General features: G+C 35.0%; 1 protein-coding gene across 1 annotated transcript in view; it reads left to right on the top strand.

Annotated features, from left to right (window-relative positions):
* Nucleotides 1–24,654, top strand: part of NAF1 (nuclear assembly factor 1 ribonucleoprotein) — a 46,963-nt gene extending 22,309 nt beyond the window's left edge. Inside the window, exons 3-8 of the mRNA XM_045798707.2 lie at nucleotides 3,180–3,273; nucleotides 6,550–6,632; nucleotides 14,610–14,770; nucleotides 17,940–17,991; nucleotides 20,067–20,169; nucleotides 23,786–24,654. Coding sequence (XP_045654663.1) covers nucleotides 3,180–3,273; nucleotides 6,550–6,632; nucleotides 14,610–14,770; nucleotides 17,940–17,991; nucleotides 20,067–20,169; nucleotides 23,786–24,249 — 957 coding nt within the window. The 3' untranslated portion in view covers nucleotides 24,250–24,654. The remainder of the gene's footprint in view (nucleotides 1–3,179; nucleotides 3,274–6,549; nucleotides 6,633–14,609; nucleotides 14,771–17,939; nucleotides 17,992–20,066; nucleotides 20,170–23,785) is intronic.
* The last annotated feature ends 2,898 nt before the right edge of the window (nucleotides 24,655–27,552 follow it).

The raw sequence follows: 27,552 nt of genomic DNA, 5'->3' as shown, positions 1-27,552 counted from the left end.
AACTCTAGTTCTGACATCTTACTAATGTCCTTATTGAGTAGGTCCCTGGCATTTGGTATTGCCTCTTGTTCTATTTTTTGAGGTGAGTTTTTCTGTTTTGTCATTTTGTTGAGAGAAGAATAAATGAATAAGAACAAAATTTTGCTAAAAGGGTAACAATGACTCCAGAGAAATATGCACTAAACAAATCAGAAGAGACCCAAAACTGGGGGGAAAAAGGAAAAAAAAAAAAAGTGAATGGATCAGGGGGGTGAATGGAACAGAGCCACATACTAGATTTTGGGTCTATTTTGGTCTGTTAGAAGAAACTGCATCCCAAAATTTTAAAGATAGAAAAACTTACACATATACAAAAATAAGATTAAATACAATGAAGGGATAGAATGTATCTGTAAAAATTAAATTAAAAAAGATTTTAAAAAGGAGTTGACAAAATAAGAAATTGGTTGAAAAGGGAAAGAAGAAAAATTTTTTCAAAAAGAAGAAATAAAGAAAATTTAAAAAAAATTAAAGTTGAAAAACTAAAGAATCATGGGGCAAATGCCATGAATTCTATGTGCTGTATTCCCTTAGCTCTGGAGTTTTGCAGTTCTCATTGATTGGTAAACTTGGTCGTGGCAGGATGCTCTTGCTGATCTTCTGGTGGAGGGGCCTGTTGGATTGATTCTCAAATGTCTTTGCCCCAGGCAGAATTGCACTGCCCTTGCCAGGGGCCAGGCTAAGTCATCTGCTCTGGTTTGCTCTCTGTGGCTTTTGTTCCCTGAAAGCTTTCTGCACAGCTTTAGAGGATGAGAGTGAAAATGGCGGCCTCCCAATCTCTAGCCCTGGAGCCGGTAGCTCGGGGCCCCACTCCTCAGTGAGCCCACAGAAAAGCAGTCAATCACTCCTGTGTCTCTGGTCTCCGGCCGCACTCCGTGCTCACCCAGCCTGTGACCACTGTTTCTGTCTCTGACACACGGCCCTGTTTGGAGTGTCTAAACCCAGCGGATTCCTGTGGTACGCTCCTGGCGGAAGGGGAGTCTCCTCCGGTCTGCCGCTTGTTGGGCCCCTTCTCTTCGACAGTTCACGGTTTATGGCCACCCTGAGCTGAGAGCCCACTCCTCAGCTCACTCTTTGCAGCCGGCTTCCCCGCTCCAGTATCTGGGCGCTCTGCTGCACTCAGGCACCCCCAGTCTTTCTGTGACCCCGAGGGTCCTAAGACCACACTCTCCCAGCGAGGGTTCCACACCCTCGCTTAGCCACCAGAGCAACGTCCCTTACCAGAGCAGACTTCTAAAAGTTCCGATTTTGTGCTCCGCTGCTCTGTCCCTTGCCAGTAGCCAGCGGATGGAGACTCCCTCCCTTCCGTGGTGTATCCCATATATCGCCTTAGATTTACGTTTCTGCACCTCCTACCTTGCAGAAAGTAGTCGCTTTTCTGTTCATAGAGTTGCTGTTATTCTTTTCTTCATTTTCCAGTTAAGTTTGTAGGTATTCAGAATTGTTGATAGCTATCTAGCTGAATTCCTGGGACCAGACAAAATTTAGTTCTCCTACCCCTCCGCCATCTTGGACTCTCCAGTTTTTGCTGTAGTTTAACTGTGATTTGGTTAGTCAGTGGGTCAGATTTCAGATTTCATCACTATACTTCTGGGTTAGAAAATGCCATTCGCTATTTATAAGACATACCCACCCTAGAAGCAGAAGGCAGTGTGATTTGCTCTCTAAAATATCATGAAAGCCCTTCTGTCTGCAGTCTCCCAACATTGTAGTTCGCTATTCTTGTATTTAACTGGTGTGGGAGTTCTTTCTCTAAGAACTTCTTCTTAACAAGGCTATTCCATGTCATACGTTCTTTACCAGTTCTAACAACTATACTCCCTTCTCTATTTTAATACATACATGGACCACTTTCAAACCATGGTCTTGCCAAGAAAAAACTATCCATATTTACTATGCAAAAATGACAAGTAGTTGTCCTCTCCCTAAAAGTACTCAAAAAAATTCTGACATATAAAACACAATCATTTCCTCCAACACCATCCAGAATAACTGCAGAAGTTAAGTCTTCTGCATGGAGTTGGTTGAGACCTTTAGTGTGGTTGTTCATAAGTAATTCTTGATCAGAAAATAGCATCTCCCAGAAGCAAGTTATACTTTAACTCTGGTTATATGGTTTGTTAAAAACCTTGTTTGAGTCCCTGAAGAGGAAAATGATTACCCATGATCCATTCATCTGTAATACACTATATTGTTTAGGTTTTTCCCATCTCTTTCAACATTTCTTCAGAAGTTATCTTTCTTCTCCCAAGCCAACTCCTAACATGCCAGTAGTAGGATCTTTACACCTTCATACCTTCTTAAGGAAGAACTTCCTTCTAAAAGTTAATTGTGGTCTTTTGGCAAAGGTCAAAAATAGAAAGTTCTGTTTGTTTAGTTTAAAGCCTAAGGTCAGTATTATTCTTAGATTTCTCTTCAACTTTATCTCTACTTCAACATCTAGTTTCTATAGCAACTGAGGTATAGTTAGTAGCTGGGTCAGAAAAGAGGAATTTTATATGTAAAGGTATTTAGTTTTTAACATAGAGAAAGAAGATACCAGGCAACACTTCACAGCTTTTCCAGGTGGAGCCCATGTTTTGTTTCTCAGGAATTCTAGATTTTTTTCCTGAAGAGGCCAGACACTTCCTCTTTTTCAAACAGCCCCAGAAAACAGCCCCAGAAAAGATTGCTGTTTCTCTTTTCAACTATTTAATCCTTTTCAAATTAATTAACCAAATTAAGATAGCTAAGAGAGAGAACTCTTCTGTGGAGAAATTGTAGTGACCAGTAGAATTATTTCTCTGGGAATCACTTAGCGAAATGCCTTTTTTTTTTTTTACCTTGGATTCCTTAACCATTGATGGCTTTTTTGTTTTTTGTCTCATTTAAGTACGATTGGGAAAATCTGGGTACTTTTGTCCGTGTTCTTAGTCTAGCTGGATTAAGGTATAGATGCTGTTGTATCACTCATGTGGGGAAATACTGGAGGTGGAAGAAATACTGTCAGACGCTAAAAAGGATAATATCGAAGAGATGGTGTAAGTGCTTAAGGTTACATCTTGAGAAATGTTTATATACTTTAAATGGGAATGATGTCCTATTTTTTTTTTTTTAGTTGTTCAAACTGGAGGAAGATCAATGCTTTTTTTATATTATAGGAACTACCTTCTGTTGAAGAACTCACTATTATTCTGCCTGAAGATATTGAATTAAAGCCTCTTGGGATGGTTTCAAGTATTATTGAGCAATTAGGTATGTAAATAATTTTATGAATAAAATTACATCCAAATATGCATTCATCAAATCAAAGACTTTATGACTAGTGCATTTTCTGTGAAATATGTAATAATACTTCATTTTATAGTCATTAAGTTTGAGTAGATAAATTCATTTTTAAAAACTTATTATGTTAGTCACCGTACAGCACATCATTAGTTTTTGATGTAGTATTCCATGATTCATTGTTTGCGTATAACACCCAGTGTTCCATGCCATATGTGCCCTCCTTAAATTCATTTTTTACTTATATACGTAACTCATAAATGCGATGTCTTTTTTAAAATTCAAAGTCTGCTTTTACTGACATTTCTCCAGAACTTTGATTTGGTATGTTTGTTTTTTATTGCTATTGAGTTGCTACAAATTTAGTGGCTTTAAACAAGATAAATTTGTTGTTTTATAGTTCTGTGAGCCAGAAGTCTGATGTAGGTCTCACTGGGCTAAAATCAAGGGGTGCGTCAGGGCTGAGTTCCTTTCTGAAGACTCTAGGGGAGAATCTGTTTTCTTGAGCCTTTCAGCTTCTAGATGCTGCCTGTATTCCTTGGCTCATGTCTCCCTTCCTTCATCTTCAAAGCCAGTAATATACCTTCTCTGTGACCCTTCTCCCTTCATCACATCTCTCCCTGACCAAAGCCTGGAAAGATTATCTGCTTTTAAGGACTCTTTAGTTTGGGCCTACATGAATAATCCAGGATAATCTCCCCATTTCAAGTTCCTTAACCTTATTCGCATCTGCAAAATCTTTTTTTTTTTTTTTAATGTAAGGTAGGACCTTGATAATCACATCTGCAAAATTCTTTTTTTTTTTAAATGTAAGGTAGCATATTTATAAGTTCAGAGATTAGGGTGTGTGGGTGTCTTTTGGTGGGGGGAACATTATTCTGCCTACTGCCTTTGATTTTTATTTTAGAAACATGTAAATTAGAAAGTTCTGTGATTTAATACCATGAAATATAAAGCTGTTGGTTATAAGAGAACTCAATATTACAAATTTCTTTTAGCCCCAGGTTGTGACGTAGGTATACTAAAGGCCTTGAAGTTCATGTAAGCTACCATTAGCTCTCATAGTAAGAACCATCTGAAAGTAGAACTCAGAGTGGACAAAGTCAAAGGATATTTGAACTGGATAAAAGACCTTAGATTACCCACCAGCCCCCTTAGTTTACAGTGCTTAAGGGACACAGAAAAACCCAACTCACTTTCCCTTATGATCAGTTGTATAATGGGACAGTGGTGGTAGAAATTGGACTTTTAACCTTTTTCTAACAGTGCCCGTATCAATATTTTTAAAAGTTTATACTTCTATAATTTTATGCTTTTGAAATTTATTAATCAAAATTCTGATTAAAGTGAAACCTTTTTTTTTTTTTTACACAAAAATCATGATTATTAAAACTCTGTACTTGATTCTTGGGTCATTACATTTACTGGTATTTGAGTTATGGCATTTAATAATATGCATAAATAAGTTAAATAAGTAATCATTTGGTTACATAGTGTGGGTTGAGCATTTATTAGACTTGATGTATGTAGAAAAAATAAAGATCATAATGTTTATCAAGAAAAAAATGTGAACTATACGATATGCGTAGGATAATGCTTTCTAAAGATATTGTTTTGACTAGCATACCCTAATAGACTAACAAAATTCTCAGGTTGCTGGGAATAAAGACTCACTGAAAATCAGTACATGCTACCCTGTTTTGAGAGCCTAAAATATCTAACATGATTTGGACCAAATTACAAAAGAGAAAATATAATTTAAAGTATTAGTACATGAAGCAAAAAATCTGTGAGTTCAAATAAGAACCCCAGGAGAAAAAGAAAGGATTTGGCTTTGTATTCTACAATTGTTCTGCAAGTTAGGCTGGCTTGTTTTTCTTTCTCTCTCTTTATTTAATTTGGAAAATACAAGAGGCTAGTTAGATATTATCCACCTAGGTAGAAGTAGAGAGATTTCATGAAGTTAAGGATCTTGTACTAATAGATTCTTTGACTGTTGATAGCTGTGGAAATTTTTATCAATGTATGGTACAAACTTTAGGTTGATGTGTATCCAGCTACCTGCAACTACCACCTAGAATCATAATAAAAAAAGAGTGGATTTCTTCAGGCTGTGGAAACACAGTCAGTAGTTGTGTTCTTAAAGGAAGAGCATTGGAACTAGGGATCTAGGTTAATCTAGGTTCTGGTGATGACTTGGTCTGGAATTAGCCATGTAATAGTTAATCTCTTAAGTCCTGTTTTCTCATCTTTCTCATCTTTCTATAAAATGAGGGAATTGGATTAGGTGATCTTTTATTTTCATGTAATTTGATTCTTGGGAAGGGTATTAGGGAGGAGAAATGATTGAAAATGAATGCTGTGTTAGTGCTCACTATCATTATCAATCCTTACTCATCATCTTTATTCCAGAAACAGATGTAACTCAAAAAATGATCTATTACTCCACATGTATGTTCAGAACTTAGAAGAACTGACTGTTATAATTAATTGGATACAGTTGAAATTTTTAAAATGAATTTTAATAACCTTAACTAACATTTCATTTCTCAAATGGACATGGCATTATCTGTGTAATGTGGCAAGTATTCATGCTTTTTGCTCTAATTTTCAAGAGCCTGTTGTTTGTTTTCTCTCTTTGTTATGGTAGCTTGGTTGTTTTAACATTTGTGGCCCTTACAGAAATTGGAGATTATGATAGACTAGTGGGATAATGCTGTTGGATTTTGAGAAGAATGATAAAAATTACTGTGAGTTCTATCATTCTTCATTTATTCAGAGGAAGATGCTTTTGGGAAGTCTTTAGCCTTTTCATAGATCAGTAAGTACTCAGTACTTTGTAGAAAATAATTTCTAGAGTGAGAAAGAAGACTTAATTTTTCCTAAAACAGGAGTGATGTGACTAAATGTGATTGTACTTTTTTGGGTAAAAATTGCTTGGGAAAATGTACATGACTTAAATTTATTGACTTTTTAGTGGGTGATACAAATTTTCTGTGAGAATTTGTACTTTAGTTTTTATTTCTTAGAGTTATAGCTTTTATATTAAATAAAAATATGTAGAATGTATTTCCTCATGCCACTTGATAATAAAGAGACCGTTGTTTTAAGAGGAATAGTTACTGAGGTATTGTTATCTCACCTTAAATTTCGTTTTAAATTATGTTGGAGTTAAAAATTCCCACTTAAATTTTACATTATCTTCTGATTAAATCTTGAAATAATCTCCTTTGTTTCATTTTTCAGTTATAATTGAATCTATGACTAACCTACCTCCGGTTAATGAGGAGACTGTAATTTTTAAAAGTGATCGACAGGCAGCAGGAAAGGTTTGTAAAAAAAAAAAAAAAATATTCACATCTTAAAATTATTCTGTTTCTTTGTTGATTGGTTTTTCTGACTTTCCCTATCTGTCCTAAAAAGAATTTGTTAGTTTTAGTAGATGAGCAGTCTAGAGCTCTGAAGTTTTAATTTATTCCTGACTTTTTCAATACTTCATGTCTGTTGGTACACAGTTTTTTCCTGTTTGTCAGGTACCTTGTGAAGCAGTGGGTCTACCTATTGAATACCTCCAGGTACTCAAAGTTGAGTGCAGCAAACTTTGTATAGTGTAGTAGTTCTTAACTTTTTTTTGGTTTGTGAGTCCCCTTTGAATGGGGCCTCTCAAAATGTTTTTAGACTTTGGCTTCCTTATGTGGCATTTTTAGAGTGAAAAAAAAGGGGGGGAAAGATTTCAGCAATAGCTACAAAGTGTCACTGTAAACACATTCTGGGGAATTATGAGAATGTGTACTTCAGTACTCACCAAAAAGTCAAGTCCCTTATAACATCTTTCGAATGGAACAATTCTGCATGTCCATCTTTAATATGGAAGACTACACATTTTACCCAGTAAATATGCAATTTTGAGCCGTCAGCAGAAGATGTAAAACCTCTAAGATCAAGAATGTAAATACCGGGGCGCCTGGGTAGTGCAGTTGTTAAGCGTCTGCCTTCGGCTCAGGGTGTGATCCCAGCGTTCTGGGATCGAGCCCCACATCAGGCTCTTTCGCTGGGAGCCTGCTTCTTCCTCTCCCACTCCCCCTGCTTGTGTTCTCTCTCTCTCTGGCTGTCTTTCTGTCAAATAAATAAATAAAATTTTAAAAAAAATGTAAATATCAACTAAGTGTTCCTTTTTTGGCATAGGGGTAATTTTATTCACCTCCACATTCTCTATTCCACAAAGTACAATGCTTTGTAAATTGTAAGTGCTAGGTAAATGGGTACTGTGTTGAAAACAAACAAAAATAAGAAAATAAGAAACCAGCTGCTATCTTTGGGGAAGTCACTTTTTGGGGTTTATTTTTTTCCAGATAACTAGTAGTTGGCTTCCTTTTTGTTCTAGGAGATACAATTAATTTACATCTAATCAGAAAAAAAGCATATCTTTTTAATTATATTATTGGGTCATTCTTATAATTTTCCCTTTTACATGATATTTCCTATTGTCCCATTCTAACACACAGATTAGAAAGGTCAGATTTTTATCTGGGTCCTGCCTACCTTGTACTACCTACATACTTTTTTGGTTTTGTTTCTGTTTTTGTTCAATTGACAGGCTAATTTACCAAAGAGAAACGAGTGATTTAGGATTGCAAAGCAATCAGTGACAGAATTAATTGGAGTCTAGAGCTAATATATTTTGGCAATTCTTGAGAAAGTTTGTGAGGGGAAGAAAGACTTTAATGCCTAAAGGATGGTGCTGTACTTTTTCCCCTTTCAGATACCTAAGCTCAGTCTTTTTGTTTCAAGTATGAGTTCTGCTAGTACCTTTGTAAGTGGTTGGAGATTCACTAGGGTGCTTAACCTCAGAGAAGGTTGAGAGAGAAAAGGGATGGGAAATGAGTCCGTGACTGTGCCATGAGTAGCTCTCCATGCGCATTGGTGTGTTTACTTCTTTAGGAGAAACCAGTATTCTGCTCTGGTACAAAGGCAGAGCATTTTTCGCTGTCCTCCAGAAAGTAGTAGATGGGAGAGGAGCAGAGGGAGTGGAAACTTATTTCCTGGTTTTCTGACTCATTTGAAACTGATTATTTCCATAATTCCTTTTATTTATGATTTTCATGACAGTTATCTTTTTCTTTAAGTTGCTAGCTGAGACGATTTTAATTTCAAAATACCCAACACTTTGCTAATTAAAAACCTCTGAATTCACATTTCTTATATCCCTCAATACATTTGAATTTTTAGTTCTATAATTGTGACTAATTATGTTAATATTCAGCTCTTTTGTCATTTGACTTTGAAAGGAGTCAGATAAAAATGTAACATTTATGCCTGTAACTTTAGTTATAAGTCTAGAAGGAAAAATTAAATCTATTTCTAAATTTTACATAGCTTTGTAAATTCAAGAAGTGACAAGCCTTTAAAAAAATATTTGATTATATATCTAAGTGCTGTGACATGATTCCCCAAAATAATGGTGCAGGGGTGGGGAGGGTTGGGACTATGAGCTAAACAAACCAGTGACCAGAAAATGAAATTGAATCTGTTTTCGATCTTAGATCTATGTACTAAATTAGTTTTAACTTCAGTGTCAAACCTTTGTACATCCTTTCTTTTCCCTCTACTCTTCAGCAATTAAAATGAGCCACAGTGATACAATATTTTATATATCTTTTTAAATTCATTGAAATTCTAAGCAAGTGGAATTATCCCCATTTACTCAAAAATCACAAAGTTTTAAAAAGGAACAAAATTAAGTTTACAACCTATTTAGTCTGTCTGATGCGTTTCTTTCCTTCTACTTCCTCCCTCTTACCCACTGATTTAAGGGAGGTAACCTTGGATTTGTGTTTCTACCTTTTGCCCTTTAATCCTAATGATTAGTTACTCTTGATAAATGATGAATGAAATTTTATTTTTAATGTTTAGCTCTGTATCAGGGGGTTTAAAAATTGACCAGCCTGTGCAGTTTATTATCCCTATATAACATGAATTACGTACTCGTTTTGCATTTAGTTTTCAGTGTTTGTTAGAGTTGGGCTGGAATTTAAAAGAATATATTAGTCTTAGTTGGTAGTATGTGTTGATTTTCTGAAAGTCTCTGTATTATTTTGATATAGTGGTTTATTTTCTCCTTCCTTAGCAACTTGTGAAGTAATAATAACACAGTGATTAGTGTAAAGTGATTGATAAGAGAGAATTCTGAATGGCTGTGAGGGGTTCATTTCCCCCTTTCCCCTTTTGGTAGGTTAGCCAAGAAGTGGCTCAGCTGGAACAACCATAAGGCCTTTGTTAATGGCTTCCTTTGAAGGCTGTTCTCAGAGCAGAAGTATGCAGATCTCGGCTCTCCATTTGCATAGTCTTCCAGCATTATTCCTGGGCCTGGAGATTCTTTGACCTGTTTCTTGTTACCTGTAGAAACTAGGATTGCCTACCTACTCCCTCTTAGGCTAACCATTAAGTATATAACGTATGTGTGGAGAGGGGAAAGTGCAGCTTATTCTCTTTCTTGGAGTGCTCTTTGTGCGTGTCTAGCCAGCTGACTTAGGTTGGCCCCCAACCGCTAGAACTTTTGCCATACAGCATACAGAACTCTAAGCCTGGACTATGCTATGGGATGAGAATTTGGGGGAGTGAATTTGCTTGTCAGTTTTTTTCCTAACAGACCTTATACTGTATCTGTATAATGTGATAGTGGTGTGTGTTCATGATCTCTGTGTGTGACAGGATACCTTTGAGGTCTTTTAGCAGAAAGATAACTGCTTTTGAATAAGAAGGTAAGTATTATAAGCCAGAGCCAAGTGGATAGATACTGAAAACTACCTTTCAAATAACAGGGCAAGTATAAAACATTAGTTGGATTAAATTTTTATGAGTATTTCTACAGAATATATGCTATCATTTAAAGTATAAGGAAAGCTTCTTGCCTATCTTAAAATAAATATCTTGGACGTTATTATTCTGAGTTTTGTTTCTTACACTGTTGTCTCAGCCATTCCTTCCTTTCCTTTTATCTGTAGTCAGGTAGCTTGGAACTTGCAGAATCCTCAGAGGCAGGTCTGAAGAGAGCCGGGATGCAAGGTTTAATGAAACTATGAGAGAAGTGGGCTGGCCTGACCCCTACTTTGTCTGAGGTTGCTCTTCAGAGTTTAGCTCTCAGGTATTAGCCAATCTAAAATCTATACTTCGTAGCTGATAGTAGTTTAAAATATTGTTAAGCCCTTTTTTTTTCTATAACTCTGGAGTAGCTAAATGGCTTATGTCAACTCAGTCAAGTGTTCCATGGCTATTTGAGGTAGGAGCATAAATACTTCTCAGTTTTGGTATAAGCCATGTATGGATTCCTTAAAGTAGCTTCCTGTTACCTGTTGTATGTGAAGTTATTTTATTTAAAACCTTATAATGATTTTTATCATAGGTATGGGTTATTAACACTTGAGATCTTAAGAATAGTCAACTAAGTATGCTTTGATTTTATCTAGGCATTTTGAATGTCACTTACATTTTAGTTCAAACCAGTCTCTGTGTAAACCTGAAGCTATTCAGGCATTTCTCTAGTGAAATCGTTTCTCAGTTAGGAAATGGAATTATTTTGTCCAGGATACCAGTCCTTGGGAAACAGCTTTCTATGTACCAGGTTGCAAACAGTGATTATTATACCTTTATGGGAAATTTTTCTAAACAAATTGTTTATCCCCATCCAAACTTGAAGAATCAGATTTGTCGCTGTTTATCAAAGGAGTTTAAAAAAGAATTGTTTTTAAGACTTTTTAAAAAATTTTAATTTTTTTAAATTAGATTAACCATTCAACAAACTTTAATTGAGCTCCTACCTTAATACTGTTTGAGCTTCCATGGTTGACCCCACTGTTCCAGGACTGACATGGGTGCTGGGACATGAGACTTTCAGTGCTAAAACCGGGACAGCCCCAGGCAACCCAGAAGTCCGACAGACCTGGACTCAAGTTCCCGTTCCACCATCATACGACCTTCGACATGTTATTCCCCTTCATGAATCTCAATTTCTTCATCTTTAAATGGGTATTAATATAGGTATTAAATTCTTATGGTTGTAGTTAAGATTAACCAAGATGAAGTGTACAGAGCTCACACACCTGGCATATAGCACTTGCTCAATAAGTGGCACCTGTTATAATCATCACCATCATTAACATCCCTGTTTGTCAGCTGTGAAGGCTTATTAGCTTCTTCTCAGTATCTGTCTAGAGAACCCTAGTCTGGGGGAAGGGTTAGACAAATACTGCCAAGTTCCTCAGTAGAGGTTGTCATCTGACCTAGTTCTGGCCACTGAGAAAAAAGACGTTTTTGTTTGAGACTTTCAAGAAGGCTTCTTAAAAGACATGAGTGTATGGGGCGAGAAGGTGGGGGTTGCGGGGGGACATATTGGTATATACATTTTGTCCTTCCTTCTTCTAATTCTTCCTGCCTGGGACGTAGGTAATACTTCCACTGCCTCCTACCTAGAAGCAAAGCAGCTATCCTGTGACACCAAGGGTGACAAGAATGCGCTAAGGATGGCTGGTGGAAAGACACGGAGCCCCTCTCTCCCCTGGCATCATGGAGCCATTGTACCCAACTTAGATTTCTGACTTTTGAACTTTTCATTCCATGAGAAAAAAATAAAACCTCCAGTTTGCTGAAGTTGCTGTTTCTAGGTTTCTGTTATTCACAGCCAAACAGAATTTTCAACCAATTTTAGGCATGCGCCAATAGAAATACAGGCAAAGGCTGCAAATAGGCAATTTAACAAACAAATAGACGAGCAAATGTCATGTAAGTCTGTGACAAAACTTACTACATCATCATTTTTATATAAATATAAGCATGACACCACGTTTAACTGTCATGTTGACAATACAATATAGAGAATATTTAAAACACCATATTTAACAATTAACAAAGTGTAACAATTATTTTTATTATGCTATGTATTCTTCTGACTTCTTTGAAAGAAATAAAATACAGTACATGAACTGGAAGCTCCCTTTTCCCTTCTTCCCAGTCCATTCACTTCCCTTCCTTCCCACGAAGATGCTATGTATTCTCCTTATCTAGATTTTTATACTTTTAGTACATAAGTATATATATGCAAAAAAATACACTGTAGGGGCGCCTGGTTGGTTCAGTCAAGCATCTGCCTTCGCGGCTCAGGGCGTGATCCCAGAGTCCTGGGATCGAGCCCCACATCGGGCTCCTCTGCTGGGAGACTGCTTCTTCCTCTCCCACTCCCCCTGCTGTGTTCCCTCTCTCTGGCTGTCTCTCTCTCTGTCAAATAAATAAATAAAAAATCTTAAAAAAAACACTGTATAACAAGTTACCTATTAATGTATTTTTATTTATTTTTATTTTTTTATTTAAAGATTTTTTTTATTTATATATTCGACAGAGATAGAGACAGCCAGCGAGAGAGGGAACACAAGCAGGGGGAGTGGGGGAGAAAGAAGCAGGCTCATAGCAGAGGAGCCTGATGTGGGGCTCGATCCCATAACACCGGGATCACGCCCTGAGCTGAAGGCAGACGCTTAACCGCTGTGCCACCCAGGCGCCCCTATTAATGTATTTTTAAAAATCACATTATAATTCCATCCATATTCTTTTTATAAACTGCTTCTTTAACTCAGTAGTATAATTTTGAGGTTTACCCAGATGCATACGTATGTCTAGTTTATTCATTTTAGTAATTCTGTCTTCCATTGCACATACTATAATTAACCAATTCTTTGTTAAACATACATACTTTTCTAACTCGCCATTAACACATGACTTTTTTAAAAGTGACAAGTAAGATAATCCATTACTTTACGTAATGTGAACCAGGAAGAGTTGTGTTGCAGTATATCCCTCTGTCCTTTGCAGTTCTGGCTGTATCTAAATCCTTTCAAAACAAATTTGCTGTTTCCAGAATTAAAAAAAAATTAAATATTTTATGCTATTAGTGTTGATTCAGAATATGTTGGCATTTTAATTGTATTGAATACTACTAGTTGTTTTTTGGGTACTCATGCCTTCAGAATATTGGTACCCTGATGGGTGAGCTGTTTTATGCCTCACTGAAAATTAATAAGATCCTGAATGGTGTTCTTAAAGAGAATAAAATGAGAATATTTACTATCAAAAATAAAGAACTGATAATGTACTACGTCAGGTACTTTCAGGGCACTTGGTTTAAAATGGTCCAAGTTATTTGTAAAGTTATTTAGTAATTTATATCCAGAGTTTTATTAATAATCATACTCTTGGCTCCAATAATTCTGCCCCTTACAAATAAAATTTTGGAAAATCTGAACTACAGAAATTAAAATAAAAAGATGTTCATCAGGGCATCATTTATTATATATTGAACAAATTGGAAGTTCACTAAATGTCCTATAAGACAAGTGAAATCATGCCAGATCTATAAAGGAGTGTGATATAGCTACTGAAATTACACTTACGAAGAATATTTATAACGTGGAAACCCTTAACGAAACTTTAGGTTTTAAAACGGAACAGTATACAAAACTACAGTGTGGTCTCAGAAGAAAAAAATTGTTAATAGAAAGAGACCAGAAAAGTCAACACTGACATTGGTCGTTGTCTGGTTTCTATAGCATACATGTATTTATTATCAGAAACATTATTTTTTTTAAATTTAGTTATTTTGAAAAGAGTTTAAAAACAAGAGGCTTCCTTTAATCATTCATAAAACATTTTCAGAAATAAAATATGTCTGTACTAAAAGCAGTTCCTTTACATAAAAGTTAAAGGCTGTATAAGCTGCTTTTGTTTTTGAGAACTAAGCAACTTCAAGTTCAAATCTACTTTTCTAAGTTTTGAATTAGAAACAGTTGTGGTTTAATTTTATGAAAAATGTTAACTACTATATGGAAACAGCAGAAATGATTGAATACCCACTCAAGCAGAAGCTTTTAAGTTTTGTGTTATAAGATTCCAAGTGACAGTATTTTAATTCTCAAGTTACCCATTGTAATTCTTTTCTTCATACTTTACAACTTAAATAAGGAATAATGAAAAAAACTTCATAATTTGTATCTAGTTGGTACACCAGCAAGATGATTTGAATTTAGCAAGGAACAAATTTGTTGTTTTAAATTCATAAAAAGGAAATCTGGAATGAGTTCATGCATTTATAATCAAAATATGAAGACTTTGCGAGTATGCAAAAATGCCTTAAATATAAATATAATTTTATTGTTCTGACATGACAGAATTACCTTGTTACAACAATTATCAGTTTTTAAAAAAATACTTTTTGAGTTATTTTAATTATTAAAGGTCTTTACATTTCTTCTATTTTATAGATATTTGAGATATTTGGACCTGTTGCACATCCATTTTATGTTTTACGGTTTAATTCTTCAGAGCACATTGAGAGTAAAGGTATTAAAATAAAGGATACTATGTATTTTGCTCCATCAATGAAAGACTTCACCCAGTACATATTCACAGAAAAGCTTAAACAGTAAGTATGTCACTGACATGTTAGTTGTCTACTTATCTAATGTTTATATTTTACGAATAATTTTCAGTGAAGGTAGTTTCTTATTAAATATATGTGTTCCGTAGCGTTCATTTATTTGCCTAATAACATCTCTGAAGGCTACTATTTGTTAGCAGATTTTACAGGTAGAGATGATTTATATCTTTTACCCAAAATGACATAATCAACTGGTAGCACTACATTTGGGCCATATAAATTTTCTGAATTCCAATTCATACTTTTTTCCATGACATACCTTTTTTTTTTTTTTATAAACATGCTACTTCAGCATTAGTATTACCACTTAAAAAGAATTCTTTTCCATTTTAAATAGAATTATTCCTTGGATTACATTATAGGCTTAATTATTTAATAAAACTTGGTAATTCTCAAGAAAAAAAAGAAAATGAGTAAATTTCAGGTTGCTTATAGATTGTAAATTTACAGAAGAGACAACAAAAACGTGTCCCTAAAGAGTTGTGTATCAAGTTGATAAACGGTTGATTTATTTATTTATTTTTTTTATTTTTTAAATTTTATTTATTTTTGAGGACGGGGGGAGAGCACACACGCAGGCACAAGCGGTGGGGGGGGGGTGCAGAGGTAGTAGCAGACTCCCCGCTGAGCAGGGATCCCAATGCAGGACTCCATCCCAGGACCCTGGGATCGTGACCTGAGCCACAGGCAGACACTTAACCGACTGAGCCACCCAGGCATCCCAAACAGGGTTGATTCAACCGGCAAATTACTGCTTTCCCTTTTGTGGATGCTAAATGATGCCTGTGGCATGCAGGTAGTAATATTTCTGCATGTTTATGCTACTCATTAATTGTGCGTTTTCCGTGTGTTATTTGTGTTGCTAAGTGTTAGCTGTACAGCTGCTTATATCAGTTGAACTTGTTATTATAATTATATAATTTTTAGTAAATCAGTGGTATATGGTTTAATTAGGATAGTTTTTTCAGAAAAAAGAAAGTTGAATGCTTTGGAAAGATGTAATGAAGCCACTGAATGAGCCACTAAAAATATTCTAAAATTAGTAGGAGTGGAAGAAACACTACAAAAGTAGATTGGGGGAGGGGTGGGCACCCAAAAAGACTTCGACCTCAGTTTGACACACAAGTCCCTTTTAAGTCTAGCTCTCTTTTGATGGGAAACTTGAAGTGTAGTTGAAGCAATCGGAATGTTTTTGTAGAACATCGAGGGGAACTTCAGTCAGTGAGTAACTTTAGTGCTGCCTCAGAAGTACTAGTCCCCATTGCATGGCATAAAATCTCTAAAGCACTAACATGTTAAATCAAGTCTCTGAATTTCATTTATCATAATTCATTAAACTCATATTTAAGAATCACATAATTATCTGAGGAACATTTTGCCTGAGTTGTTCTTCAGGTTAGTAACGTTGATTTTTCTAAATAACCGCTGAAAAGAAAGGTAAATTAAATAAAAAAGTCCTGTTTTAAAATCATGCCTTTGATAGGTAGCATTTTATTCTGCTTTGTTAGGATGTTGCTGTGGATATGCCATTTTTTGGTTTTTAACAAATAAAATATTTTAGCTTAAAACAGATAAATTTAAAAAGCTTCTCATAAAGACATTTATTAAATAGATTTTAAACAAGAGGAAAAGTCTTTGTTCTTGATTTGTAAGAATAAGAATTTTTTCCTGGAAAGAAACAATAAACTAAAGGATTGGGAAATTAGGCCCATGCAGCAGAAGCCCCATCTGACAGATTATTTTATTCTAGACTGTAATTTGGTGTCTGCATGGGCACTCAGTGGAGTACTTCGTCTTGGAGGTAGAGAAGGTCACCTCCTTTCTAGTTTATCTGCCTCTTGTAAGGCTATTTTAATTTTAGTTTCCCATGAACTTACTCTTGTTGAAAGTGCTTTTTGAAATGTTGCTTGAGCTCTTCTTTAGTAGATTTTGATTTTCTGTAGTAAATGCACTAATGGGGAACTTCCCCCATTATGTCTTTAAACTGCATGCTAAGGGCACCATAGGCCATGAGATGGCATATGTGCAAAAAGGAGTACTGGAGCTATGTTAAGTAGGTGTAAGCTGATCATTAATGAGTAAAAGCTTTTTCTTAAATGGTAGAAAAATCATTGATAATGCCCCATATACGGTGTCAAAGTTCTCAATCAAAATTTTAGAACAGACTTAATGATTTTCTTATTCTGCCAGCTGCCAGCCCACTGACATCTGTATATTGGTTTTTATGGATTGTGGTTTAATATATTGATGATTTTAGTGAATTAGTTCCTGAAAATCTCGTTTATTTTTGGGATCTAGTTTAAAGCAGTGGAGACAACATCTACTCATAATCGTTTGTAATATTTTAATGTAATTGAGTAACAAGATATTGTCAAACTTACAAAATCAAAAAGATTAAAGGTGAGCTTTCAGAAATCATTATTTCAGAAATACTTAGTAATATATGTATTTTTGTTGGCTGTAGAGTATAAAATTTTCCACTAAAACTAGTTAGTGCTTGTGATTATATTTTCCTTCAAACTCTTCAAAATTCTTTCTCCTTACCAAATGAGATAGCTTTTATTCCACTGTCTCTGCTTTGAGAAATACTGTTGGAATAAGCTTTGGTTACTCATGGAATATTATTGATATTCCTCAGGTAAATAGAGGAAGAAGACATTTCATGTTGTTTTCTCTACCATTAAACCTGTAAAATCTTAAGGGAATGCCTCATGGTCATTTTTGTATCCTTAGCACCTGAAACAGTGTCAGACCTATAGTTGGTGTAGAATAAGCATTGGTTGAAGTGAGCTTTATGAACTGAGCTCAGATATCATGAAAGTATCAAAGTCATAACATCTGGAGATGCTTATGAACTGCAAAACCACTTTCCTCTGTGCACCATAGCCCTGGCTTCTCATTCTGATTCCCCCAGTCCTAATATTTATATGTGTCCAGATCTTGTGTTTTTCTTATGAGCTTCCCACGTCTTCTAAAACAAGGTGAAGAACATATACATGGTCCTTTATTTTTTGCTCTTATTTTCATGTGTAGTAAAATTAAGGGTTGAGCTCTAACATCTTCTACTTCATTATTTTCTATGCTGTTAAGTTATAAACACTTATGGAATCTTAAGTACTTCATGTTTTCTTTTGACTTTTTTCTCTTTCTATAGGGATAGAGGATCGGATGCGTCATGGAAGAATGATCAGGAACCACCACCAGAAGTAAGTATAAGTCTCTTTACATTTCTTGAAAATAGTATGAATTTATACACTATAGGGGAAATATATAATTATAAATGAGAGTTTTTACACATACTCAGGAATTCTGATGACATTTCATAGTATATAAATTCTTGGGTTTTTAGATTTAACTTTGTTCATTTTAGACGTTCTCAAGCAGTGCTGAAGATTCACGTTAATTTCTAATTTTGCTGAGGCATGAGTCAGGTAACACTAACTGAGAGGGTCACTTAACCAGTGAGTCATCCTAGTTTAGTGTACACATTGCCATGGGATTATGTTTTCTAATTTATGTTACAGATACATGGGATTTCTGTTAAGGCTCTGAAGGTTGACTTAATGTTCTTATAGTTATGTCTAGGTCATCTTACTCTTGAAGTTATATGTTTTTAAAGTATTTGAGAAAATTCACAAAGGTCTTAAAACGTATTTCCTGTGAAATGAAAATATTCTAATACATAGCTGTTGTTTTAGACCTAAGCTTTGAAATTGCTAATTATGGTGATGTTAATTGTTTATAAAATAGGTGTGATTAGATTAATTTTAAAAATTAAATTCCAGCATACTTCATGGTGTTTTGTTTTTTAATTTAATTAAAAAAAATTTTTTTTGGAGTAGTTGACTGAATGTCCCTTAATACTATAATTGGGGAAAACTCTTAAGATTTTAAAGTTTATTTTATTATGAAATTTTATAGTATATAGAATTATTGCCTGATGTTAATCATAGATTATGTATAAGGCATGCATTTTCTTCATTTTGGTATTTGTTTCTAATACATGAATATGTAATTTGTAATTGAATAAATGTGTTTGAGTGCAAATTTAATATGTATACAAGAAACGTGAATTTTTTTCTGACTTCAGGAGGTGATAGCAAAATATTGCCAAAGCAGTCTCTCTAAAATAAAGCAATGCCAATTAAAATCCTTTAATACCTCCCTCCTGCTCTTAGAACATTTTCAGTGACTGGGACATAAAGTTCTTTATTCTCCAATTTCATCATCTCTGATTTCACTATTTAAGAAGCTTTTACTTTGCTTTACAGAACCAGTTTCATGTCTCAAATATACAATTCCTTGCACATATTCCCACTCCTTGAAATTTTCCTTTCCTTTAGTCACTGCTAATTCATCATTAGAGATTTATCTTGAGTTTTTATCTTCTAAAGATATAAAGATGAAGATATTGTCTAAGCCTTTCCCTGAAGTCCAGTCTAAATTGCATCCACAGTGATTTTCTCTTCCCTAACTTTGCTTCATTATTTATTTACAGCCCTTACTATACTTGACATTATATTATTAAAAGAATTAATACTTTTAAAGTATATTTATAAGTACTGTAGAACAGTGCCTGGCATAAAATGGGTATGTATAAATTTTTGAACGAAAGGTATAACATTCTCTTCTGTTTTTGTATTAGATCTAATCATTTATGTTGTTTGCATATTCCTAACTGTTCCTTCCCTTTAGCATTGTTTGGTAGCTGGCGTTATGATGAATCTTGACTCTTAAGCTTAACCTCAGTCTTCCAGCTAGAGAATACCCATAGCTGAAAGTTGTTAAAGATAGGCATTTTAAAGTTACTTATCTGTGGGGCACCTGGGTGGCGCAGTCGTTAAGCGTCTGCCTTTGGCTCAGGGCGTGATCCTGGCGTTCCGGGATCGAGCCCCACATCAGGCTCCACCGCTAGGAGCCTGCTTCTTCCTCTCCCACTCCCCCTGCTTGTGTTCCCTCTCTCGCTGGTGGTCTCTCTCTCTCTGTCAAATAAATAAATATTTTAAAAATAAATAAATAAATAAAAGTTACCTATCTGTGCAGAAAGAGAATTATCTATCTGAAACTTTCTAGGAAAAAAAAGAAAGCCTTGAGTACTCTGGCCTGTGTTAATTGTCATATGTAGTTAATTCAGATATTACTAGAAAATACTACATATCAAAAGGGGTAATATTCTTTCAGGGTCAGTGTCAAATAATAGGTCTGTTCTTCTCAGTTCCAAGTATGTACCAATGAATTGGTAAATCCATGTGACATAATCTGTATATTTTTTCTCTGCAAGGCCTTAGATTTCAGTGATGATGAAAAGGAAAAAGAAGCCAAACAGAGGAAAAAATCTCAGATTCAAGGCCGGAAAAAATTCAAGTCTGAATCTAATGACTCAAGTGAGTAAATGCAGCACTTAATATTTATATAAGTTGATAACAAAATTGAAGGAAACATGTGGGATCTCTTTTTACCTCCTGGCATCCATCTAACATAGGAGGTGTTACACAGTATGAGATGTGGCAGAAGAGTCATGAAGAATATTTAAATAACGTTAGTTTTTCAAGCTTAAGGATGTAAAAATGGCTTCTAAGGGTAAAACTAAGCCTTGTTAGTCATTTGCGCATATAGGCACTTTTTTCTTAAGAAACCTCTTTGCTTCCATGTTTAGAATTAAATGATATGGTTCTTAATACCTGTGTCAAAGTATTTTATTTTTTAGCATGCATTTCCTTTTATTATACCTTTCCTATTTTTCCTTTTTTAAGATTAAACTTTTTATAGATTCCCATGCAATTGTAAGAAATAAGTGAGATTTTCTTCCATGTCCATTACGCACTTCCCTGTAATGGTAACATCTTGTAAAACTCTACAGTACAATATCACAGTCAGGATATTGACATTGAGACAATCAAGATATAGAATATTTCCACCACAGAAAAGGATCCCCCATGTTGCCTTTTTATAGTCACTCCCACTTCCCTCCCTCCCACCTCCTTAACTGTTGGCAATTACTAATCTGTTCTCCATTTCTGTAACATATTTTGTCATGTCAAAAATGATTACATAAATACAGCCATACAATATGTTACCTTTAGGGATTGGCTTTTGTCACTGAGCATAATTTCCTGGGGATTCATCCAAATTGTTTTATGTGTCATGTTTGTTTCTTTTCATTTTGGACTGTAATATTCCATGGTTTGAATATACTACAGGTTGTTTACCAGTCATGCATTGAAGGACATCTGGATTGTTAACATTTTTTGGTTACAGGAGTAAAGTTGTGTTATATATTTGTGTACAAGTTTTTGTGTGAACACAGCTTTTCATTTCTCTGGGATCAATGTCTAAGAATAATTGCTGGGTTATACGGTAGCTGGATCCCATCACTAGTGTATGAGTGACTGTTTCTCTGCATTCTCACCAGCATTTGGTTTTGTCACTATTTTTTATTTTAGGCATTCTGATAGGTGTGTAGCGATATCTAATTGTGATTTTAACTTGCATTTTCCAAATGACTAAGGATTTTGAACATCTTTCCATGTCCTTATTTGCTATCTGCATATCTTCTTCAGTGTTATATTTGTTCATGTCTCTTGCCCATTTTCTAACTATAGTTCTGCTTTTTTGTTCTTGAGTTATGAGAGTTTGTATATAATTTGTTCTGGCCTGTGGCTTGTATTTTTATCCTCTCAAGAAGGCCATTTGCAGGACAAAGGATTTTAAATTCGATGAAGCCCAATTTATTATTTTCTTTTTGTGGAGTCTGAGAATTTCTTATCTAGAACTACATTCCAAAATTTTTCTCCTAGTTTTTTTTTCCCTAAAAGTTTTCAAAGTTATTTTAGCTGTTCTAGTTCCTTTGCTTTTTCATATGCGTTTTATAATAATCTTCTCTATATTGGCAAAAGTCTTGCTGGGATTTTGATAGGAATTGTGTTAAACCTGTTTATTGGTTTGGAGAGAATTGATATATTAACTGTATTGAGTCTTCCATTACACAATCATGGTCTACATTTCTATTAATTTAGATCTTTGGTTCTTTTCAGCAGCATTTTGTCATGTTTAGAATACAAATCCTGTACTTTTTTTCATTAGTACACACCTAAGTATTTCATTTTTCAAATCATTGTAAATGGTTTTGCATTTTTAATTCCAGTGTCCATGTTTGTTGCTACGATATAGAAATAAAATTAATGTTTGTATGTTTAGCGTCTCTATTGTGACCTTGCCGAACTCACTTGGTTCTAGGAGTTTTTTCTGTGAGATTTTCTACTTAGCCAACTGCGTCAATTGCAAATAAGAGCAGTATTCTTTCTTTTTTTGTTGTTCAAACTGTGTGGGTTTTTTGTCTCTCTTTCTTTCGCTACCTCTAGCCTCTGGCACTATGTTGAATAAATGTGGTTTATTCTTGACTGTAGAAGGAAACATTGTCTTTCATCATTAAGTATAATTTAGGTATAGGGGTTTTGTAGATGTTCTTTATCCATCTATTCCTATTTTTTGGAGCTTTTTTTAAAAAAATTACAAGTATTAAATTTTGACAGTTCTTTGATAAGATGACATGATTTTTTTTGTTAGTAGTCTGTTAGTGAGGAGATTACACTGGTTTTAGAATATCGAACCAGCCTTTGCTTCCTTGGAATAAATCAGAGGTGGTCCTAGTGTATAATTTTTTATGTGTATATTGTTGAATTCTCTTGTCTCTGTCTTTCTCTGGTGATTTTCTTCTGAAATCTATTTCATCTGAGAATAATGTAGCTACTCCTTTTTTTAAAAATATATTTGATAAGACAGTGAGCACGAGTAGGGGGAGAGGCAAAGGGAGAGGGAGAAGCAGACTCCCAGCTGAGTAGGGAGCCCAACATGGGCTTGATCCCAGGACTCTGGAATCATGACCTGTGCTGAAGGCAGATGCTTAACCAACTGAGCCACCCAGGAGCCCTGCTACTCCTTTCTTTTGATTAATGTTTGCGTGTTGTATCTTTTGCTATCCTTTTACTTTCAACCTGACTATATCCTTTGAAATTAGTATTTTGTAGACACGTAGTTGGGTTATGTTTTTTAATCCACTATGCCAGTTATCCCCTGTGTTTTAATTTGTATATTTAGACCATTTGTATTTAATGTAATTATTGATATGTTAGGGCTTTAGTCTGCCCTTTCCTGTTCATTCTCTCTGGTTTTCATTTCTCTGTTTTCTTTTATCTGCCTGCCTGTCAGTACTATAACATTTTTTAGAATTCCATTTTGATTTGTCTATAGTGTTTTTGAATGTATCTCTTTGTATAATTTTTTCAGTGGTTGTCCTAGGTATTGAATTGTACATATGTTACTTATCACAATCTACTGGTGTCATTGTTTTGCCAGTTTGTGTGCAGTGTAGAAACCTTACCTCTTAGAAACATTACCTCTTTATGTCCCTTTATTCTAGTTTATAATGTAAATTGCCTTAAATAGTTCATATATACAATTAGGTTCATGTTACCTATTATAATATTTGCTTCAACCATCAAACATAATTTAGAAAACTCAAAGAAGGACATTTTATTGTATTTACTCATATTTTTGCTGTGTTTTTTCTTCCTTTCTGATGTTTCACGTTTCTTCTTTTATTGTTTCTGTTTAGAGAACTTGCTTTAGTCATTCTATCAGTGTAGGTCAGCCAGAGATAAATTATTAGCTTTTCTTCATTGTAGAGTGTCTTTACTTTCCCTTTTTTTTCCTGAGGATATTTTCATTCTGTTTAGAATTCTAGATTGAGCTTTCTTTCAGCACTTGAAAGTGTGCCATTTTCTTCTGTCCTCTATGGTTTATGAGGAGACATTTATTGTCCTTCCTGATCCTCTAGCCTTTTGGATTAATTTAAAATTGGTAATTTTAAGCCTTACACTTTTTTAGTTACCATAAGACAATATTGGAAGCTAAAGAAAAGGCATTATTGAAATTTTAAGCAGTGTTTTTTGATATACTAAAATCAGTTTTAATTTTGTTTTTATGTTTTTTTCCTCAAAGGTGAAAATTTTTCAGAAGTACATCAGAATTGGAATGTTCATAGCTCTGCTTCAGAGCATTCGAAAGGATATCGTAACAGAGAATTCACACGAGGATTTTCCCGGGGTAGATATCCTCGACCTGGCCATGGCAGACCTCCATCACCACAGTTTTATAACTCAGAGCATATGGTGTTTCAGGAGACTTCAGGATTTCCACCTCAGAGACAAGATAATCCTATCATGCCACAGTATCCCTTTCCTCCTCCAGTGTTCGACATGCATGGTTTTTCACTCCCTCCTCCTCTACCACCACTCCCGCCACCTCCACCACCTGCATCTGTAAACCTGGGATGGGCTGCACCTAACATGCCACCTCATCCATTAATTCCCTTACCATACTCCATACCCCCACCCCCTCCACCACTGCCTCCACCCCCCTCTTCTGGGGATAGTAATTCTTCCCATTTTGGATCCTACTACTAGGTCACTGTATGTTTCTGGAGAAATCTGGACTTTTTATATTATATGGGAAGGATTTTTTTTTAAAGAAAGCAATTATGGAGTTAGATTTTTAACATTGTAAAATACTAAATGATTCCTTCAGTTGTAAGTTGATATATATTTGTAACCTTTGTGAAATTGTATCCATATGAAAATTTCACTTTTGTGGAGGAGAAAATCCAACTATATAATATTTAATTAAAATTGAATCCGTGTTTTCACTATCCCTGCTCAATTAAACAATGTATATAGGTCTAATAGATCTGGAGCAACTCTCATCATGGGTTAAAATCTGTTGAACATATTGATTGTCATCTTGGTATATCTGAAAATAAGATGTTGAAGTCCTATTGAGAGTCTTTAAAATAAACTATTTTTACAAATGTATACTTTGAAAAGTGATTTTGATTGTTAATGCAATTTACTAGTAAATTTATATGTCTTATTTTTAAAAAAGATTTAGAGTGGGGGGGGAGGGGCGGAGGGAGAGGGAGTCCCAAGGAGACTCTGCACTGAGTGCACAGCCCGACATGGGGCTTGATCCCACGACGAAGAGTTGGATATCAACCCACTGTGCCACCCAGGTGCCCCCACCCTTTTTTTCTTTTCTTTCTTTTTTTTTTTTTTTTTATATAGAAGTGAAGAATACAGAGAAGAAAAGCCTTCAGTATTGGTAGATGTTCTGACTATAATTAAAGTTCACATTGATTAATTATACATAGGCAAGCTTTTCATTATCTATGCAGGTTTCTAGAACTTAGGCATTATTCAGTAAACTTTACTATTCAATTAAAGGGACACAGTGGTTATTTGTAATATGTTATTTATTCATAATAAAGTATATGTAACTGCATATTAGGACACTGTCTTCTGTATCTATTTGCCAGATTCTCACATGCCTGACACAGATTAGGTGCTTTTAGTATTTTTTTTTTTTAAAGATTTTATTTATTTATTTGATGGAGAGAGAGACAGCCAGCGAGAGAGGGAACACAAGCAGGGGGACTGGGAGAGGAAGAAGCAGGCTCATAGTGGAAGAGCCTGATGTGGGGCTCGATCCCATAACGCCGGGATCACGCCCTGAGCCGAAGGCAGACGCTTAACCGCTGTGCCACCCAGGCGCCCCTAGGTGCTTTTAGTATTTACTGAAATGACTGACTGAATTTAGAGCTTTTAATTAAATTACCACTGAGTATTATTTTTACATCATGAAATGCAAATGCAAGGAAAATTATGGAATTTTAGAAATAGAAGAGGCCTTAGAAGTAGTTTAAACTAGTACTCATTTAACAAGTAATTAGGAACCTAACTAACTAAGGGTTCCAAATTAAGTAACTTAAGATTACTCAGTGGGATGACAAGGAGTTGATTTTTCTTGATTCTCCCATTTTCACCTCCTACTAAATTGTTGTTTCCCAATCTTTCATTCCTTGACACTTTTAGAAGATAATATTTGGTATGCCCATCGTTGGGGTAATCTGGAGATCATTCATCAAAACCCCATGGACTCTGGTTGCACCCAGGCCCTTCACATCCCCTTAGGCTGGGGAGACTCTGTAAGGTTCCTAGGGCCCAATTGAGAAGTTCGTGCTTTGGTATACATTGACTTTATCATATGTTGTACTTCATTATTCTCTCTTGAAATGTGTTTGTAGCTTCTCTTTAGGAGTTAACTTTCATAGTTTATGGCAGTCTTTTTTTTCTGGTTGATAAAATATTCTTAGAATTGAGATTATATCTAGAAGTACTAAAATAAATTCTTCTACAAGAACGGAAAGAGTGAGATGTTAACATTCAATTACAGTATATCAACAAGCCACTGTAATTGCCATTTAAAAAATCTTTGGCATTTAAAAAATTAAAATCTTTGAACCTCTGTACCTCAAGTACTGATATCTGACCGTAGGTATTTATTATCTGAAGAAACATAGAACTGAATGATACCATTTGGTTCCCACCTTCAATTAAGTTGCTACCTTAAATACTTACATCCAGTATGCTTCCTCTTTATACTTAACTCAGGGATTTTGAAACTTCAGGGTGCCCAGAAATCATCCACAGTAATCACCTAAGGTTTGGAAAGCTTACTAAAAATGCACATTCTTGAATTTTATCCCAATTCCAATTCAGTAGATGTAAGATGAAACCTAGGAAATTTTTTTTTTGTCTTCTGCTTTCCCAATGTTCTTTTTTATTTCTTCAAATTTTATTAAATTTTTCATTTCATTTCTAGGAAAATTAAGATACAGTGTTATATTAGTTTCAGATGTACAATACAGTGATTCAACAATACATTACTCAGTGCTCATCATAATAAGTGTACTCTTTAACCCCCTCCCCTATTAACCCTATCCCCACACCCACCTCCCCTCTGGTAACCATTAGTTTGTTCCCTGTAGTCAAGAGTCTGTCTTGGTCTTTCTTTTTCCCTTTGTTTTTGTTTCTTAAATTCAACATACGAGTGAAATCATGGTATTTGTCTTGCTCTGAATTATTTCACTTAGCATTTTACTCTCTAGCTTCTTAATACCTTCTATCAGACCAAAGTATCTGTTTTGAGCTACTTGCAACAATGAAATTGCATCTCATTTTTGACTCTGTGTGCGTTCTGTACCTAAAATGTTATCATTGGTGTATTAGAGATGTGCAGTTACTCAGTGCCCTGGAAACAAGGGACAAATTTGTGTATCAAACAGTAAAATAATGAGAATAGCCAATGAAGAAAAATGCCAAAATTTTCTTCTGCACTTTGAGTAAAAATATATATATACTTATGGGTGTATATGTACGTATGTATCTGAAGGCTAGTACAAAAATCCTGATTATGCATTTTAGTACCTTTTGTTTCTACTTACAAGGTTGATAAAACGGGAACAAATGTTTGGTTGGTTGATTTTGTTAGTTGCATTACACCATCTCCCAAACAGAACAAACTATATGGCAAAAGGTTTTTATTTATATTGAGGATATATGGACTAAATATTGTTTCTAACAAGAGATATGACCCAAATAGTAATAAAATATAACAAATACAAAAGAATAGAATCTATTAGGATCGAATCCCTATTAAAATGTGATAAATAGATGATGGTGGTCTGTGATGTTTAGAGGATGGAGATGAACTTCTCAAATGTTCTCTTAGTATCAGTAGCCACTACACTGCAGAACCTGTTATTGTAGTTTCTAAAACTGTTTATTGTGTGCTCCCATGACATACAGGAGTACTGGGAAAACATTTGCTCTCTCCCCCATCTCCTCGCTCTTGCAAATATCTGTTTGACCAGG

This window comes from Ursus americanus, chromosome 13 (genome assembly GCF_024610735.1).
Source record: "Ursus americanus isolate L20-20 chromosome 13, mUrsAme1.1.p, whole genome shotgun sequence".
NCBI classification, from domain to species: domain Eukaryota; kingdom Metazoa; phylum Chordata; class Mammalia; order Carnivora; family Ursidae; genus Ursus; species Ursus americanus.
The sequence above is the reverse complement of the archived record's forward strand: the minus strand, read 5'-3'. Positions and strand labels throughout refer to the sequence as shown.